The sequence below is a fragment of the Cibotium barometz genome, chromosome 12, assembly GCF_041138505.1.
Source record: "Cibotium barometz isolate CiBa-2024 chromosome 12, ASM4113850v1, whole genome shotgun sequence".
Classification (NCBI taxonomy): Eukaryota; Viridiplantae; Streptophyta; class Polypodiopsida; order Cyatheales; family Cibotiaceae; genus Cibotium; species Cibotium barometz.
Window position 1 is genome coordinate 38,675,258 of NC_141057.1, and position 19,377 is coordinate 38,694,634.

At 42.5% G+C, this 19,377-nt stretch overlaps 2 protein-coding genes across 2 annotated transcripts; both read right to left on the reverse strand.

Annotated features, from left to right (window-relative positions):
• Positions 1–3,456: 3,456 nt before the first annotated feature.
• LOC147633375 (uncharacterized) lies at positions 3,457–13,114 on the reverse strand. Its single transcript, XM_086806436.1, has 3 exons — positions 12,920–13,114; positions 12,035–12,832; positions 3,457–3,850 (listed from the first exon to the last, which is right to left on the reverse strand). Exons 2-3 carry the CDS (start codon positions 12,535–12,537, stop codon positions 3,781–3,783), a joined length of 573 nt encoding a protein of 190 aa, XP_086662562.1. The 5' UTR covers positions 12,538–12,832; positions 12,920–13,114; the 3' UTR covers positions 3,457–3,780.
• On the reverse strand, positions 5,215–7,959 carry LOC147633376 (uncharacterized). The gene has a single exon (XM_086806435.1). It carries the CDS (start codon positions 6,887–6,889, stop codon positions 5,540–5,542), a length of 1,350 nt encoding a protein of 449 aa, XP_086662561.1. The 5' UTR covers positions 6,890–7,959; the 3' UTR covers positions 5,215–5,539.
• Positions 13,115–19,377: the final 6,263 nt, after the last annotated feature.

A 19,377-nucleotide genomic window follows, 5' to 3' on the forward strand; every position in this document is an offset into this window, starting at 1 on the left:
CATAAAACACATACCGAATATCCTAACATTATTAGAAGATCTCATTGACCTCCAAGAGTTCATGAAAATTAACAAGCCCACCCACCCACCTACCCACCCCCAAGTTCAGGTGAGGATCAGGAAGAAACACAAAGCTCATCCATTCCAACTACATATCCGGTGTTCTCTTCCATTCCACCCCCTTTTCGAGTGTGACTTCTACTAACAAGATTGAGGCAGACTGTATATTCTCTCGCATAAATTGTATCCCTCTCTATTTTCCCACTAACACTCTTGCCCCCGAGGAGATGCCGCCAATAAATCCGTCTCCACCACGGCCGTTTCATGAGGTACGTCCTATTCATCCATAAGATGACATTCAACCTTTCACTGACAACAATATCCTTGCGTCCTTGTCATGTGCAAAATATGAAGGGTTTATCGGGGCAGGCAACCCATGTTCAAGGTGTTGATGCAAATCACACCGTTTGAACCAAACCGAAGGATCTTGCTAGACGTCTATTACGCAGTGACATCAACACGACAACCTTATGTGCCCTATCCTCTCCGTGCACCAATGCCAGATTTGGAGGAGCTCTTACCAATTACAGGAGAATGTACCTTATGGGCAAATGTCGCAAAGCATACAAAGCTGGCAAACCCCCACTTAGCGGACCTACTCGAGATCAGAATTGTTACATTCATGATTAGTTACTGTTTCCGCAGGTGGTGCAAAGTAAATCTCGTTCATACAAGGGGGGATTACATGGCCATCATCACAAATGATACCAACCCCGCATTGAGGATTTCGATATACAACCAAAGTGGCGTAAGGAGTATTTGACAATTCTTGAATATAGTCAGCAATACCAGTGCTCCGGCCAACCCACCCCGCCAACCCAAAGGGTTGATCCACTATACATGTTTATCAAGAGGAGGCTGACACCATTACAATTCCATAATGCCAAACGTCGCGATTCTCATGTCTGCTATAATTTTCCACACTTTGCACCATCATCATTTCCAGATATTGCAAGTCAAAGGCAGCAAATGCTCACCTGGATACGAGTTTGAAACCGTATTCTAGATCTAGATATCATGGCAAGAATCAGATTTCTGAAGCTGATAATGGTCTTGATAGATCAACCTAAAGAAAGATATGATGGATTTGCAACTGAACAGCTCTGCTTTGACATGAACAAAGGTCCTACTGACAGAGGCATGATGTTATACTATCATCGCCTAAGATGTCTTCCAAGCTACATGCATATTACATTTGAAGATATGGTCGACATTGGGCTCTGGACGTCACACGCGGCTTTTAGAAGAACCCTAAAAAAAGCTTCAGTCATGCCGTAACTTCTATATGCATGAGTTCAGCAACCAGGTCTTTAGACCTCGGTAATAAGTTCTAGGGACAAAACCTACATCAGGGAAGGAGAGATGTTAATCCTATTTTGGATTAACAAATATGCTCCTCCATTTGAGAACATTAATAAGTGTTATGCAAAGGCACTATAAAAGTTGTGCATTACGAGATACTGGCCATCCAAGGCCTTAGTAAGTTTTGGGTGTCCAAGTGTGAATAAAGGCTAGTTATATATAAGGTAATTTCTCATAATGGAAAGACACAATCCCCCTTTGTGCTATGAGAGCTCTTGTACTTTGTCGAGAGAGAGAGAGAGAGAGAGAGAGAGAGAGAGAGAGAGAGAGAGTTCTTTAGTACATGTGTCTCTTTCATGCAAGCATGCATATGAGTGAGTGATAGGTTGGTTGCCTTGCATGCGTGGTGTGAGCGACTTCGCCGTGACAACGTGAAGGTGGTGTTCGGAGGAGTGGAGCTTTCAAAGTGAGCTTGGGGAGCCTCAAGGGACACGAGCTTGAAGCATTGGTAAGTACCCAACGATTGTTGTGTCTATTGCTTCTTCCATTGGTGTTTGTGTGGAGTTCCTTCTTAGGAGGTGCGGTAACCCATAACAATAGGTGACAGCTTCATTTTGACCCCATCGAAGACACCACCTCCCAGGGAAGGATCGGTGCACATCCCTACACATTGGCAGGTCCAAGCCCACCTCCGAGTAATGAGTACGAGCTAAGTGAGCATGAATATCGCATGACATTTTGTCAAGTATAATTCTTATAGTATCATCTACGAAAGCTCAAGAGTGACACGATCACAATTGAATTTATTAGGTAAACAAACCCTATTTCATTATAATTATTAGTTATTAAAAAATAAAAAACCATCAAAACTAGACACCATTAATATAGTTGCTACGTACTGCATCATCAAGCTAGCTGAATTTCTCTCCAATGTATAAAAAGTACAGTGCTTGGACAATTATGGTTGTGTTTCTCACACAATGTCCATATCAAATTTTGTGACTCCATGTAAGCTTGTTGAAAAAGTATCTTGCTAACCTGATCACATTGTTTTTGGAGTTGAAGAGAAGGATTTTTTTTCCAAAGCTTAGCTAGATTTATTCTTGCAGTCATCAAGCAATGACCTTAAGCAAAGCAACTAGCCACTCTGTGTTAACCTTTTCTACTCCAAAGAAAGAATATTATGTCTTGATCCAGAGAATGTGTACATATGTACGGGCCATTCTAATGAAAGTGCACATGTCTATTGAGTAAAAGGAAGGGTATGTAGCGCCTTAGAAACAAGGGTATACGCACCAACTTATCAAATATGACGGTAAAAATGTTCCATAAATGAGTATGTGGACTTATCAAATAAGGGTATGCCTATCCCAAAAGAAAGAATACTATTCAAAGGAAGGATATGTCTATTCCAAAAGAGAAGAGAATGAAGAGTATGCATAATGATCTAAGGAAGAAAGATTGCATTAGCTAAAAGAGTACCAAGAGTAAGTGTATCCCAAAAGAAAGGAAGGGTACTATATGCCATAAAAGAAAGGAAGGGTACCATATGCCATACTAAATCCAAGAACCTATCAAAAGAAGGGTACATTTGTCCCAACCAAAAATAAATAAATAAATAAAGAAGAAGAAGAAGAAGAAGAAAAAAAAAAGAAAGAAGAAGAAGAAGAAGAAGAAGAAGAAAGAGTGAAGAAAGTGTCCATCGGCTAAAAGAGGAAGAATACGTCTATCAACGTACTGCCTATAAAAAAAAAGGGTATGCATATTCTAGAAGAAAGAGCAGGTGTATCGATCACAAAGCCTGTAGTTTTCGAAAACTCACTCTGCATGTGACCAACCTCTTGTGCAGGGTGGCCTCTTGTTCCCTGGCCATGGGGACGGGCGGAGAGTGTTAAAGGGAAAAATTACTCGCCCATTCCTCCATGGGTCCTCTATTGACAAACTTCAAACAACAGTCATTCAAAACATCTATGCAATTCATTCTGCTGAGTGCCAATTATATTTCTGAGTACGCTCAATCAAAAGAAATACATATTATTATTATTTTAATTGACGACAACAAGTCAATGTACACACACTTCTAGGACAAAAACCTAGAGAATAAAACCTGCCTTTGTATTTAATATGTAGTTTAACTATTAGTTACAGTGTGTTGCCTCCCAGTTTAGGCATTTCCATTTCATGAGTGCTAGGCAAACAAAATGGTTGATGTCTTACCTGACAGGCAAAAAGGAAGAACTCCTCTGTAGCTTTCCTATTGTAATGACTGTCCTTACATGACAAGGAGATGCCTTCCTTGACAAGGAGAAAAGGCAGACCTGCTCTGTAGCTTTCCTCTGTAATCAAATACCCGTGGACTACTCTGCAATAATATGAAAATAAACTGTATAATCTGAAATCGAATCCTTGGCATAGATACTACTGGATAGTGCATGTGCAAGCATGCGAATCAGCATCATCATCGTCTTCTTCAGAATCACCTGTGTCACTGTTCGTAAACACCAAGATAGGAGGATCTTATTTGGTTAGTGATGATTTATAAAGTCAACACTCCATTTTCAAGAGCCCAAAACAACATCCATATGAAGTACAAAATTTTGCCTTTACCTAATCTTGACCAGCAAACTAAGCCTTAAATGACAACAAAAAGCTCCAAGAGAGGAATAACTGGACATCAGTCCCTCATAAAATTATAAAGCAGAAAATTAACAATATTGCAAACCATGGAGGAGAGGCAAATCATCCAAAAAGAACCCATGCGATTTTCCACTATTCCCATGTTGATACTTTCTGGCTCCTAGTAAGGCCTTTGTAGTTGAAACTTCAGACAAATGCCCGTAACCTTACTTGCACAAAACTAGGTTAGCAGAGCCAGTAGCTATGGAGGCTCAAACAGATCCATGGTGTGTAGAGAGAGTGAGAGATGTAACAAACTCAAAAGAAGATGGACAGTCCTATATGGCATAATGGCTTGCCATAATGTTTAAAAGCACTAACATTTAGTGTATGCAAGATAGAATAATCTTCCACTCAGAAAGGAGGAAGATCCTAGGCTCTAGTACCAATGTAATTGCCCCAAAAAGGGTTGAGCTCAATCTTGACACACGCTTAAACTATTATTACTATTAAACAAGATGTGATGGCACAAAACCAAATGAGATAGCAATGCTGAAATTTAAATGACACTGTAATAGGGCCATAGCAGCTATAAAACGCGTTTTTTATATATTGGACGCGACGGGACGTTTTTTATAAAAAACGTCCAATTGATAAAAAACGTGATTTTTTTTTTAATTTTTTTTCAAAAAAAACGTAAAAAACGTTTTTTTAAAATAAAAAACGTACGCGAGTTTTTTATCATTAATAAAAAAACTTGCTGAATGTTTTTTTTTCTAATACATACATTAATAAAAACCTTTTTTAATGCTTTTCATGTATGTATGCATGTTAACACCTATATGTATATGTACATATATGAGTATATACACGTGTATATATATATATATATATATATATATACCTTTTTTGATGTTTTTCATGTATGTATGCATGTTAACAACCTATGTCTATATGTACATATATTTGTATATGCACGTGTATATATACATGTGTGTGTGTGTACCTATATGTATGTATACACACGCGCGCGCACATATATATGTATATATATGTATGTATATATGTATGTATGTATGTGTGTGTGTATGTATGTATGTATGTGTGTGTGTGTATGTATGTATGTATGTATATATGTACATACATTATATATATATATATATATATATATATATATATATATATATATATATGTATGTATGTATGTCATAGTTACCAGGGGACGGGGACGGGGACGGGGGACGGGGACGGCTAAAGGTAGGGAACGGGGACGGGGGGTGGGGACGGCACTCAAAATTGTTAATTTTAGAGGAGTAAAGAATCAAGATTAATCAATCAATAACAACAAGCTTTCTAACTCCAAAAGTTATGAATCATGATACACATTACATTTAAAATTAAATTACGCTACGAGGTGCAAGAGTCAAGAGTCAAGACTTGCAAAGTCGGAAAAGAAAGACTTTAAAGTTGATAACATTAAATAGATATACTCAAAAGATGTTGGGGCCTAGGCGATACAAAATATAAGTCACTCGCGGGCCTAGGCGATACAAAATATAAGTCACTCGCTCTCATACTCTGCGCTCCCAATAAGAGAGGTGCTAGCCTCATGATCATGAGTGCGTGAAGTGTGGATGGGGTTTGTGTCATCCGATGAAGGCTCATGATGAGAACCATCTGTCCCACCCTCCTGTGCAATAGTTGTAGCTGCCTCCTCCTGTTCCATCTCCCACTGTGTAAAAGTATCGGCATTGCATCTTGCACTCTTGCCAAGCATGCGCAAGTTTGCGCTAATGAAGACAAGATCATTAGCTCTTTCCACCCCAAGCCGATTTCTTTTCTTTGATGAAATGTGGCTGTAGGAGGACCATAATTGCTCTAGGCAAGAAGAGCTAACGGACTGGCTCAAGATCCGGATCGCCAACTGTTGTAGCTCTGGTCCATCTGATCCGAAGTCCTCCCACCATAATGCTGCACCAACCTTGAATCTGTCCTGCTGCGCATCTGCACATCCATATGAGCCTTGAAATGCCCTGTAATTAGAGAGCTGGTCTCTAATTTTGCGCCTGATTTCTGCATCCGGCGTGAGGCGATCCAAGATGAGTCTCCAACCGTTGCTCACCTCTTTATCACCCTCCTGCCCTTTTCCCTGAAATTCTGGGTCCACCATAAAAGCAGCTGCATGTAAAGGAGAGGAATATGAGCTCCATCTCGCCACACAAAGCGAGTGGATCTCCTCATATCTATCTACGTCTGGCTCAAGCTTCTCAAGACTCTCTATCATCTGGTCCATGGCTTCATATACTTTGCCGATGCATGGCTGCATAGCATCAACAATCCTGAGCAAGTGGACAATGGGATGCACCATGGCGTCAGTGCGCTTGAGGTCCTCCCAAAAATCAGCATCGTCGACCTTTTTCTTGCATGAAATCCCTACCTGTGTACGTGCAAAAGATGAGGAGCAAAACTCATCACTGATGAATAGTTGCCGCACGGCACCCTGACAATCCTTCAAGCGATGCAACATAAGAAAGTTGTATGCAAAGCGAGTGTCCGAGTACTTGAGAAGGACCTTTGTGGACCTCTTCCCAAACTCGGATCGAAGGTATGTGTGATTGTTGATGAAGGTCACAATTGCACATGCATCATCAATCACCGATTCAATCCATGACAATTTCCCAATATCTTTCAAAAGATTATTGAGACAATGTGCCATGCAAAAAGAGACGGTGATTTGAGGATACATACTCTCAAGAATAGCTCCCGCTGCCCTATTTGTCGCCTCACCATCCGTGACGAAACCGATCACACATTCGGGGCCGATAATCTCGACAGCACTACTCCACTCAGCAGCAAGTACATCCGCACTCTTTCCCGTCCCTGAAGCATCATGTGAGGAGACAAAGTACATCTCCCCCCGTGAGTATGCCACAAGGCCATGGACATTGGATAGACCTTTTCCGTGTGTCACTCCATCCGTCTGCAATCAAAGAGACTCCATTGCGAGCCCATTGTCTCTTTGTGTTTGCCGCCGCTTGCTCAACAAGGCGTTTCTCCTTGTCAAGCATAGTGGTCCGCAAGGTTTCGGAGGATGGAGGTGTGTAGTGAGGACCGTACTCGCCAATCTTCTTCACCATCGTTTTGAAGTAGTCGGACCTATTTATCATTTCAAAAAAAAAGAGGGCAAGTAATTAGAATGGCAAAATGGTGATCCGTGAATCAAGACTCGTGAGACATGATGATGAAATCATGTGAGTGAAATACGTACCGTGCCACACGAAAAGCAATGTGGTCATGAAAAAAGAAGCGGGCCACCGCGGCATCAACCTCCTCCTTCTTTTTGGGATCCCAACTCCCCTCAAGAGTACTTTGCCGACGAGAGAGAGAGGGTGGACTAGGTTGCGGCATTGAGAAGGCGGCTTGTGTGAAGCCACGAGTAGTGCCACGAGGAGGACGTGGTAGAGGGGTAGATGAAGATGCACCACCACCCGATGTAGAACCTGATGTTTGGGTTGGAGTGACATAAGTGTTGGGATCCACTCCACGCACCCTTTGGCTTGCATTCAAAGCTTGATGGGCGGCAAGCTTTGCAAGAAGCTCCTTTCTTATCTCCGGTGTGACCCGCTCACAAAATTTCACCTCATGACCGGGCTCATGCAACAAATGGGCCCTCACCCTATTGGCCCCACCCACACGCTTATATGGGCAAAGCTTGCATGTCCATGGACGTGCACCCCCCGCATGAGTAGGAGGCTCGAAGTTGACCTCATCCCACCATGACCACCCATCCGTTCTACTCCTACCGCCCGCACGAGAAGAGGATGCCATGAATAGTTAGTAACTTAGTAGTAGTCTAGTAGAAGAGGGTGGAGAGAGCTTAGAGGGTAGAGTAGGAGAAGAGGTAGAGGGAAGATTGAAGTAGTCTAGTAGAAGAGGGTGGAGAGAGCTTAGAGGGTAGAGTAGGAGAAGAGGTAGAGGGAAGATTGAATCATTGAAGTAGTCTAGTAGGAGAGGGTGGAGAGGAAGGTGGTGGAGTAGGAGAGGGTGGAGAGGAAGGTGGTGGAGTAGGAGAGGGAGATAGTGGAGAGGAAAGCTTGAGTAGGAGAGGGAGATGGTGGAGAGCCTAGAGGTACATCATCATTCATGGAAGGCTTGAGCAATGAGTAGAAGAGGAGTAGCATAAGCCCATTATATAGCATATGGCAGCTCTCTCTCTCTCTCTCTCTCTCTCTCTCTCTCTCTCTCTCTCTCAAACGGCCAGCCTCAAACGGCCAGCCGCCAACGGCTAGTAGCCGTTGCCCGAAAAAAAACGGCTACTTTTCTGTAGCCGTTGCGCCGTTGCAGGCGTCCCCGTCCCCGGCTGACAACGTCCCGCCGTCCCCTCCAACGGGGACGGCCGTCCCCTTGCCACGTCCCCTCCGTCCCGTCCCCTGCGCCGTCCCGCCTCCGTCCCGCGCCTGCAATTAATCGGGACGGCGTTCCCACGTCCCACGTGGCCGTCCCGCCGTCCCCCTGTCACTATGTATGTATGTATGTATGTATGTATGTATGTATGTATGTATGTATGTACACGTTTTTTATTATGGCTTGATAAAAACGACGTATTATACACGTATTATACTTTGCCGTATTATACGTCCCATCCCGTACTTGGCTGCTATGAATAGGGCTGGAAAGGAACAACCCCTTGTAATATGATTGTATTATCTATCACCAGCCTAGACATTTCCCAATATGAAAGGGATCTGGTGAACTCTAGGACGTCTAAATATTTGGAAACTACAAGCTTTGGGAATGGGGGATTATCCTCGAATACAAAGGATCACACTCCTAAAATTTAGGAGAGTTGCTATTTTTGGCTCGACTCCGATGGAAATTCTATTCGTGTCATTACCTCTCGAATCGAGCAAATACCAAGAGTTGCCAAAGTATCTATGACAAATGGGCTACCAGTTGGGATATTTTTAGAGATAAAGTTTATGAAAGAACCCATCTCTTAGATTGAGACATGTGGCAAGAAAGTGGACCAAAGTGAGACAAGTGGCCTGACACTTGTTAGAAAGTGGATCAAAGTAAGACAAGTGGCCTCACACTTGTCACTTCAGCTATTGTGTGGCTCTCCACTTGTCATTATAGCCTTCTCTTGCCATTTTAGCTCGTGGGAGGCCCAAACCTACAAATTGAAGCCCTCTCTCCTCATTTGGAGGAGGCTCTCTTGCTGCACACTAGCCTCTACAACCGTTACAAGCTCCCCTTATGATGGCTACTATCTTTCTCTCTCTCTTGAAGACTTTCCATGAAGTATACCAGTTGTTGGGGACTGTTTTGGAGGCGTCCATCATGAAGAAATACTGAAGGCAAGGCCCTTGTACCTACTGTACCAGCCATTCTACATGTTGTTCCAACCACTGTACTTGTTGAATTGGTTGAATGGAGAATTGCATAAAGACCCGTGGTTTTTTTGGGAAAGAATCAGTACCCACACGGAGGTATATGGATTATATTGTTGGCACGATATTTCTACAGCCTGTGTATCGGCTGAATTTTATGGTTGCCTCGTGTTGAGTTGTGTTGTGGCATTTGTATATGGATAATCCGACAGCTCTCGTGGGAAGAGTGAGGCCCCCAAAGCTTGTGCATGGTATTTTCTCCTTGGGTGATAAAATACTCAAAGGGAGGGGGGGGGGGGGGAGGCCCATACCGGCCTCTATGTGGTGTCAATTGTGCACACATCTCTTTTATAGTTTTGTGGATTAAGTGGCATATGTTTAAGGTTGTGGCCCATTTAAGTGTTTGATTGCATTAATGGTCAAGTGTTTTGCGAGACCCCTAGGCCCTCCGAAAGTTACATTATCAAGGATTTCTCAAGACACAAGCTTCATGTGTAACGACGCAGGCACCCAGGAATACCCATCCTAGATTGAATACACTTGCAAATGAATGAGAAAACCACACTGAAGATAAGCTCGCCTCTCTCTCAACACATCATTGAGGCCGGAACGGGCAAACTCCCCCATCGGAAAGTGGTGGATTATCCCATATGCAAGAGCATGGGAAGTCAGAGCCATATATAGGGTGTGGTGGTACCTTGTCATAGATATCTTCTCCGGTTGGCTTTTTGGGGGGAGCGACGACAGGGAGATGGAGGCCCAAGCACTGATGTTGCTCAGTGCCCTTGGGTGGTGTGCGTGCTACTGTTGCATGACTTTTGACATGGTATCAAAGCTCGGCAGTGTGGTCCTAGGTGGTCCTAACCTCTGTTTGATCGAGGTGCTCGAATTGAAGGAGGGTGTTGAAGGTGGCAATTTTCGCAGCTACTCTCCAGTTGTCGCATGACTTGAAGTGGTGGATTATCCCATATGCAAGAGCATGGGAAGTCGAAGAGCCATATATAGGGTGTGGTGGCACCTTGTCATATATATCTCCTCCGATCGGGTTTTTGGGGAGGAGCAACAACTGGGAGATGAGAGCCCAGCCACCGATGTTGCTCAGTGCCCTTGAGTGGTGTGCGTGCTACTGCTGCATGACTTTGACACCTCTCATAAGTGGAGAGGGTGCCCAATAAGTTGTCAACACTCTTTTACTTTAAAGAGTGCCTGATTTATGAGAGTTTGGCCGGGCACCATCCAATAAGTGCCCAAACTCACTTATAACCTGTCTGCCTAGTCTTTAACGAAGTGTGGATGCCCAAACTCACTTATAAGTTGTCCGGCCGTACTTTAATGAAGTGTGGATCTGCAAAGCAACAGGTCACACCTACTTCTTGTCTACACCCCAGAAGCAAGGTCAGAATACAGATTCACGTGCACGGTTCATGAGAGGGCGTCCCCGGTCCGTAAACTAAACACACATGACTTGCAAGCACTAAAGCGAAAATAGTTCCGGGCATGCAAGTATGACATACACAAGAATGCATTGGTCAATCTCCCTTTCATTTCGCTTATAGCACGCGGTCATTCCGGGCATAGACATTACATTCCCAAGCCAACCAAAATGCCGTAATCTAGATATGGGCACGGACCAAAATCCCCAGCCTCTCATATCCAACCTACTTAGACATCAATCCTCTACCATGAAGTGCCAATCCACATGACCCTTGGCATAGACGTAAGTCCCTTGCCACGACGTGTCATGTCCACAATATGAAGCCCGTCCATAGATCTGGAAGCGTAGAGAATGCTCGACTAGTGACAATCTCTTATAGTCCTTCCCACATCAAGAGTAAGTGTACCTTGGTCTGCCATGTCGGAAACCCAGCTCCTGGGAACTTGTCCATAAGATAGATGCTTGATGAAAGTATATGCAGAGCGTACAATGGCCAGAAGCAGGTGGGAAAAGGTTCTGCAGGTCGGCTCACAATGAGCTGGAGCAAAGGAGGGCATTAGAGGGCGTCGATGGGAGAGATGCAGGGGTTCTGAAGAGGTGCAGAATAGCAGGATCCCCAAAAACGCAGCCATATATCTGACCAAAATGCAGCCAATGGGTGTGACTGTTTCTTGCACTGTCACATTTGACATGGGGAGGTCCTTCATATTTGGAAGCCAAATTTTCCTCCACATAATGTATCTCTGCCACATAGTATTCTTGACCTCTAGTCATGCCTCAGCCACAACTATAGTGGCTTCCCTCCTGGTCCATACCATGGCACCTTTTTGGCACAGTCACATGCTTGCTTCACTTAGTCATGCATGGTGTCGATAGTTTCAATAGCAGTTTGCAATTCCAAAGTCTATTCTGCTCTCTGCTAACAGATTGGCAGCACTAGCTTGATAAGCTCAGCGAGCATCTGCTCATACAAGGCTGTGCCCAAGAAGTCCCACAAGACAAGACATCTGGTTTCCCTACCAAAATTACAAGAGGGAATTCACTTCAAAGGCGGACGCTTATGAAACCTAAACTAGTAAAGTCACATCTGCCTCAGCCATATCAGTTAGAAATGCAAACAGTAATCGCTGCAAGCAAACAAACAAATGCCATCCTAATGTGGACCACTGGAATGTAAGCAAACTAAACAAAACATTTTCAGTGTGGAGAATCTTATGAGCAAGTAAAATACCTCGCTTCAAACTCGAGCACATGAACAAGCTCCTTTCCGTAGCTGTCGTTCCATTGAACTCTCCTTTTCCTTGGTGCGGTGCCTACATTTGTGTTGACATTGGCAACCTGGTCCCTTGACATTGGTGGCTGCTGAACCAAGCTATTGTCATGCACACCCTTAACAAAACCATCGATTTCTGCTATGGGCTCCTGAATCATGCCAATGTCATGCTCCCCCATGATAAATCCCTCCATTTCTGTTTTTGGTTCCTCAACAATGCTAATGCGATGCTCGGCTTTGATGAAGCCCTTAATGTCTTCTTCAGGATGCTTGTTGCCATGCCCCCCTCCTTCCGCATTTATATCAATTTTAACTGGAGCAATGATATATGCTGCATCTGGGATATAGTGAGCATTGGTTGCTTTCAAGGAAGAGAGGCTTGCTAGGATGGGTTTATCAGAGGACAGAGGGTGACCACCCTCCTGACGACTAAGAGATAAGGGAAGGCTCCGTGCAACCATGCCATCTGCTAGAGCATCCACCTTCAAAAACCCAAGTTCACCCACCTTCAATAAATCCTAGGTACTGAAGCATCCAACTTTTCATAACCCTTATTGGTAATAAGTCTGCCTTGGAAAGCCCTAATTGACACGTACGTGAAGCTTTGAAACCCCAAATTCACACCTAAATAAGGCTTGTAGTGCTGGTGCATCCACTTCAGAAAACCCTAACTCGACACTCTGGAAATGCTTGAATAAACTGACTAACGGCTGAGAAAAGCCTAACTGCTGCAGTGTCCAGCTTGGAAAACCCTAACTGCAACGACATCCACCAGGAAAAAAGCTTGGAAACTCTGTTTCAGATGGAAATCCTAAACAGGAAGAGTTCCAAAAAATGACAAACCTGTGAGGAACACCTGGTCTGTGAAGCTTCCGGGGCCGTGAAACAGAGGAGGAAAGCCGCAAATCTGCACTTAAAACAGGTGCCGATCGAGAAACAGAACAGACGAAACACTGAGGCACTGTGGGGAACCTCAGTCCAACTTGAGGTTATGGCGATGTCAGAGAAGCTATGGCGTTAGCTTCGCTAGTGTAGTACTGTTCGAAAGCGGGCTGGGCTGGTGAATCGTGCATTGCTCCACGCCATGTGTATGTAAACGTACCCCCCGAGATGATAACTTTACCATGAGGCATGCTTGCAATTAAAACGATAGAAAAAAATGGATGCACACATAATATTTCTTTGGTGGAGCTTCAAACAAACATACTAGGAGTAAGTCCTAATGTTGAATTCTATGATGAAGGTGAGGTGTTGGGATGGGAAGAGGAGGCCACCTAAATTTGGACCAAAAACTCAAAGGTGGTATCGAAAAACAAAGCAAGTTGATCACACTTTTGTTGTATTTGTAGAAAATCATGTGGGAACTAGACCTACTGTTAAGATTTGGTCCAACAGAGGGGGAATGATGGAAAAACGGTCCCATCGTGGTTGCACTACTGAAGCGATGATGGAGGTCTGCATCCTGTTGGGCTACCAGATCTCCTGGGAGCAATCGTGTTTTTTGATGGAGGAGGAGAGATGGGATTTTCTGTGTAGAATCCTAAATGAGGATAAAAATGATTTGTAAAGTTCAGTAGTTTGTAGGTTGCTTGGTTGTTCTCAAGTTGGTTTTATTTTTGGACAGTTTATGAGGTAATATATATAATTATTATTGATCCCAAAAAAAAAAGCACTAAGGCACCTTAGAGCTAAAAATATATTTTTTTAATCATGCACTAAGGCACCTTAGAGCTAAAAATATATATTTTTAATAATATGGTTCTCCTTGACCATTGCCAGTCTCGAGTAGCCGTCGCGGCCTCCTCATCACCCTTGCCCCCATGTACCCCAAACGTCATCCTCGCCCCTCTCCCCCCCCCCCTTTGTCGCACCTCTCTTCCTTTGCCTTGGCTCAAAGCGAGAAGCTAGTTGGTCTTGGAGGATCCAACTCCCCCTTCTTAGTGTGCCCCAAACCTATCCTCCCCTCTTCCTCTACACAATGCCCAAACCAAGGCCCTCCTCAATCCTTTTCTCCTCATCATGACCCCAATTTTCTACTCTATAGCTTAACATCGGCGGCGGCTGATGCTTGCAGCTAAGCTTCATGTCATGCATTTTCTGTCGCTTGCAATCCATTGTCTCTATGAGAAAGAGGCTACTCAAATTCCAACCTAAGAGAGAGAGAGACAAATGGTCAAAGACAGAGAAATAATGCCCATCCTCTCTACTGTGCTAGAGAGAGAGAGAGAGTTTGCATGATGCAGTCATACGAAGTGTAGTGCAACATATAAACAAGAGAAAATCTTGAGTTTATAATTTTAGAAGCTTTAGAAGGCATTTGAATAGCATGAAGGTAGAAAAACTTACAAAAGGGTAATGCACAAAAAAAATGGATGGATATTCTCTGCAAATTAATTAAATCCTAGAGTAAGTCAAGCCGATAAACATATTCATCGCCTTTATTTTGTTGGTCCTACATTAAGAAAGATAGAGTGGTTTTCTTTTGTGCTTTTTTTTTGTTCAAAGCTCCATGGTCTACACATATTGATCTAGATAGTTGATCTTGTGTTTCCTCTTCTTACATTCTTTGGCCATATTAGGTAGTACCATGCTTGGTTGTTAATTTTTTAAAAGACAAAAGAAATTTCTTTGAAAAGACACAATAAGGGTATTTTAAAATTTTAATATCATGCATTTAACATGACACTTTGAATAAAGCGCCGACAAGACACTATTTGTTTTTAATCCAAGGGTTTAAAGTTTTTTTGAAATAAAAATTTTGTATTGCTAAATAAAATTCTTACATCAAAAGCATGCCTAAGGCAAGCTTTACAAGCATTACCTTCCCATGTCAACATGGGGATCACCAACAATCTCTCTCTCTCTCTCTCTCTCTCTCTCTCTCTCTCTCTCTCTCTCTCTCTCTCTCTCTCTCTCTCTCTCCCCTTTTTTTCTTCAACTTATCGAGGATAAAAGTCCCAAAACATACTAGGCATCCTCAACAAACACCTCAACACATCAAAATCAAGTGGACCATGCACTTGCTTTATTAATCGAGTAAATCTATTTCCTACTATGGCAATTAGTGGACAAGGATTAGTAATAGTTTTTAATATATATAATTTCAATCGGTCATGAAGGATAATGGTCTAGGTGGAAGTTTACCTATAGGTTCATCTACAAAGCAACTCCTCTTGCTAATCTAACCCATAACTAACATTACCTACTATGACCCTTTTCTTTGTATAAGGGGTTGTGGGGATCCATGTCTATATTATTGAGTACCGTTGTTGTCTGAAACATTAGAAAGGGTTCTTCCATGTCTATAATATTAATCCTCCACATAGGTAAGATGCCCATGTTTTTAAAAGGGTAGCAAATGCTCCCACAACATATTTGGATGAGATAACTACTCCATCAATTGTATCCTCATTGTGTGATTTATTTAGGTGCACCTTCCATTACCATCGTGATTTGATTGGCCCTCTTGGTACCTAGCCAAAATGTTACCTCTTAAGAAAAGCATATGTCTTTTGTATTTTGGCGTGTTTAGTAATCAGATTATTATGGCATGTTCGGTACTCAGATTATTATGACACTTGTTATTAACCACTTCGTCGCTTAACATGGTTTCACCCGTTATTCGACACTTCTCCATCTTACCCGCGTGTAACGGAAGCTTATTTTTTGTAAGAGGTGCTAGATTTTATAAAGCATCCTTAACGACAAATAAGGAAGTTACAAACTCCATGTACATACTTGCTTAAGGCTAGACCTAGTGGTTATGGAATTTTTTTAAAGTTTTGTCTGACGACCTAGTGTGAAAGCTAGCCATTTGTATACTCATGGACACTCATTCCCTTGCATTAGAATTCAAGTGAGTTCCCCCTCTTCTCTACTCTCTTGCTTGCTTGGTTGATGAATCTTTACCTAGCTTGATAGTGGCTTGCTTAAGTTTCTCTTCTACCCTCCTTCTCTTGTAAGAGAGAACCACCGCAAGGCTATCCTCTTCTAGCATCCATCAGGGCAAATAGAGGTTTTCCTTCACTTCCATAACCTGGAACTTTTAGGAGAGGATGCCAAAGACAGGCTAGCATACACGGGAAGTTGCTTTTGTGGCTCTACAGCAAAGTATTAAACAAAACTTGCTTTGACATAGACTTAGGTAAGATCTTACTATGAACATATTTGGTGCTGCTGACAAGGCAAAGCCTAGGGCTTAGCTCTGAATTCCATCTATTTGTGGCTGTTGGGTTTACATAATATGACCAAGTACGAATAGGGGGGTAGCACCCTGATTTTGGAGTCTTTTCATTTTTATGATTGAGTCTTGCTTTGTATTAGGTTGACATTCTATTTGCAAGATTGGATGGGAAAGCCCTAATTTCATTGGTGTTTTGCATTAGATTAATCCTAAGAGCCTTAGGTTTGATTGCATTAGATTAATCCTAAGAGCCTTAGGTTTGATTGCATAGAGCAAATAGGTGGCTTAGTCTAGTGGAGTGTTGAACAATTCAAAAATAAGATCTTGGATTAGGGCATGGATGTTATTTGCTTTGATTTTATTCATGTATGGTTGGGGATTTGGTAGCATTAGAGCATCTAATATTAACAAAAACAAGTATAAAAATAATCAATCACTTGCATAATCACTCATACTTAGGATTATGAACCTTAAAACACCCAATATAAGTTCAAAAAATCATAAAAGACCAAGAAAAACTTGACCCAAACACCTCTTGGTTGGGGACGTGATCTAATAGTCTCATGAAAAACAAGCATAGACATGACATGAGCCTACAAGGATGTAACATGAGTCTAACTAGATGTGATGTGAGCCTACCTCACCAGATCTTTTTGAGCCTAATATTTTGCTAGCTGGTAAAAACTACCTTGGAGACTTGTAAGGTCATTTCCTATCATAAAATATATACTGGCATCAAATTCTAAGAAAAAATATTAACCTTTTCAATTATTGGTTCATTAAGGTCAATTATGCATCACCAACCCTATCATAGGCACGTAGCCCGACTTGCCACATGGCTCACCAAGCTTCGATTTATATGAAAACACAAGGGTCCATTTCATACAAAAAACACATGAGCCACTTGCCATCGTGAAACATGAGCATTGTAAGTCTAGTAACTCTTATTTCTACGTGAATGTAAGCCTAACAAGTCATATTTCGAAGTGACATGAGGAGCCATCATCAATGATCTGAAGTACAACGTGAGCCATAAGTCTAGTAAGTATATTTGCATGGCATGAGGAGATGTGACCTGCACCAGTGTGTGATGTGAGCATGAGGAGACGTGAACTATACCAGTGTGTGATGTGAGCCACAGCTAGCTGTGACTTAGCCCACAACTTTGTGTGAGCCAAGCTGCTCCAAATTCACATAAGGCCACCATCAAACATGCATGAACAACCATACTTGAGTGGCCAATTTCTAGCATCTCCTTAACGCTTTATTTCTAAATAATGTCATTATCAAACTTGCTTGTCTACCTAGCCACCACCACCAACACTAAGAATGCTATTGAAGACCAATTCATGTGATAGAAACGTTTGGCGAATTGGGCTAATTTTTGGAAACAATAATCTAGTAGACTATAGTGCATCAAACCATACTTTCTCAAACCCACCCAACCTTCAGTCTCATCAAACAACCTCAATAGAGTGATTTTTTGTTAAGAAGGTAAGACTCATTTGAATTTGTCATACTTTCTCAAACCCACCCAACCTTTGGTCTCATCAAACAACCTCAATAGAGTGCTTTTTTGTTAATAAGGCAAGTCTTATTTGAATATACCTCAAGCAAGAGGCTTTGGGAAGAAGCCAAATAAATGTGTATGTGGATGGAGGAACCACATAACCCTTGGTAGTAAACGGGAGAGGCACCACGATCCTCTAAGCCCCAAATAACTGAGTGAATAGCGTCATAAATTTTATGAAAAGGGTATTGAACGAGCCCATGCTTGGGCAAAGCTCGAATGAGAGAGTGGGAGCAAGACTAGGACCATGGTTTTCTCCAGCTGGAATCAATCATGAGTTGGGAGGAATTCCCTCAATAGCCCCATCATTTTCCTAGAGACAATTGATACATGTCTCTTTTATAATAGTATCAGAGGTGGGCGACACCCACCAATCCCCAAACTAGCCCACAACAAGCACATACAGTGCAAGCAAAAGTACCACCTCCTAAGAAACCCATCTTGGAAGCTTCGTCTCATCACCAGAGAACCAAGTGTCAATAGTTCCTCTCGATTTGGACATCTCTACTTGATGAGGAACAAGGAATGTGGGAGAAGTTAAAGGACCAGTGAGACAGGGTTTGGATAAGGAAGTGTGGGGAATAGGGAGTGTGGCAGAAGTTAAAGGACTAGTAGTGAGACAGGGTTTGAGCAAGGAGGTGTGGGGAGGAACAAGGAGTGTGGAGAAAGGTGGACAAATGATAGGGACTACTTCCAACCTAGGTATTCTATAAGGGCAATCACATGTGTCCTCAACCGCAAGCCTGCAGCCTCAAAGCTTAGAGGCAGGCATAGGACCATCTCCATTGGAAATTGCATAACCCAACCCCATGGGGCATGAAACTCTCAACCCAAAGAGATAGAGGGTTTTGCGCAACCATACCCTTACATTCCACCCACATAAATATGTAGAAGATGGTGTTTGAAATGGGAAGGGGTGTTACAATATGAATTTTCCTTATGAATATAGCATATGAATGTAACACTTTTACATGCATGGATTTGGGCAAAACCAAGTTAATCCACATCTCAAGGATGATGACCGAATTTGATGGAGATCCCATTCAGTACCTCAAGGAGTTTTAACAAAGTTTGCGAAGCCATGGGAAGGATTCATGATCCCACCAAGATCTATTTATTTTGACTTTGCCTTCTTGAAGGCAAAGCAGGCTAGTGGTTTAGGGCACTAACCCACTTAAAAAGGCCAATTACAAGGTCTTAAGACACACTTTCATTGTGAGATTTTCACCTAGTGGCAGAGCTAAATGGAGCCCCATAGCTTAAATTTATAACCTCAAGAAAGAGGAAGTAGATACCATGAGAGAGACTATATTATGCTAGCCAAGTACCTCCATATGAGATGCAGTCCTAGGGAAAGGCTGAATGTCTTATTGCTCATTGATCGGTCTCAAGAGCAAGAGGCTTCATGACCATCTCTACAAGTCTAGACATACTACATCTTTGATGAGTGCTACCGTGAGAGAAAGGCTAGATGACTTATCACTCATTGATCATGATCGGTCTCAAGAGTAAGAGGCTTCATGACCATCTCTACAATATGGAAGTTTC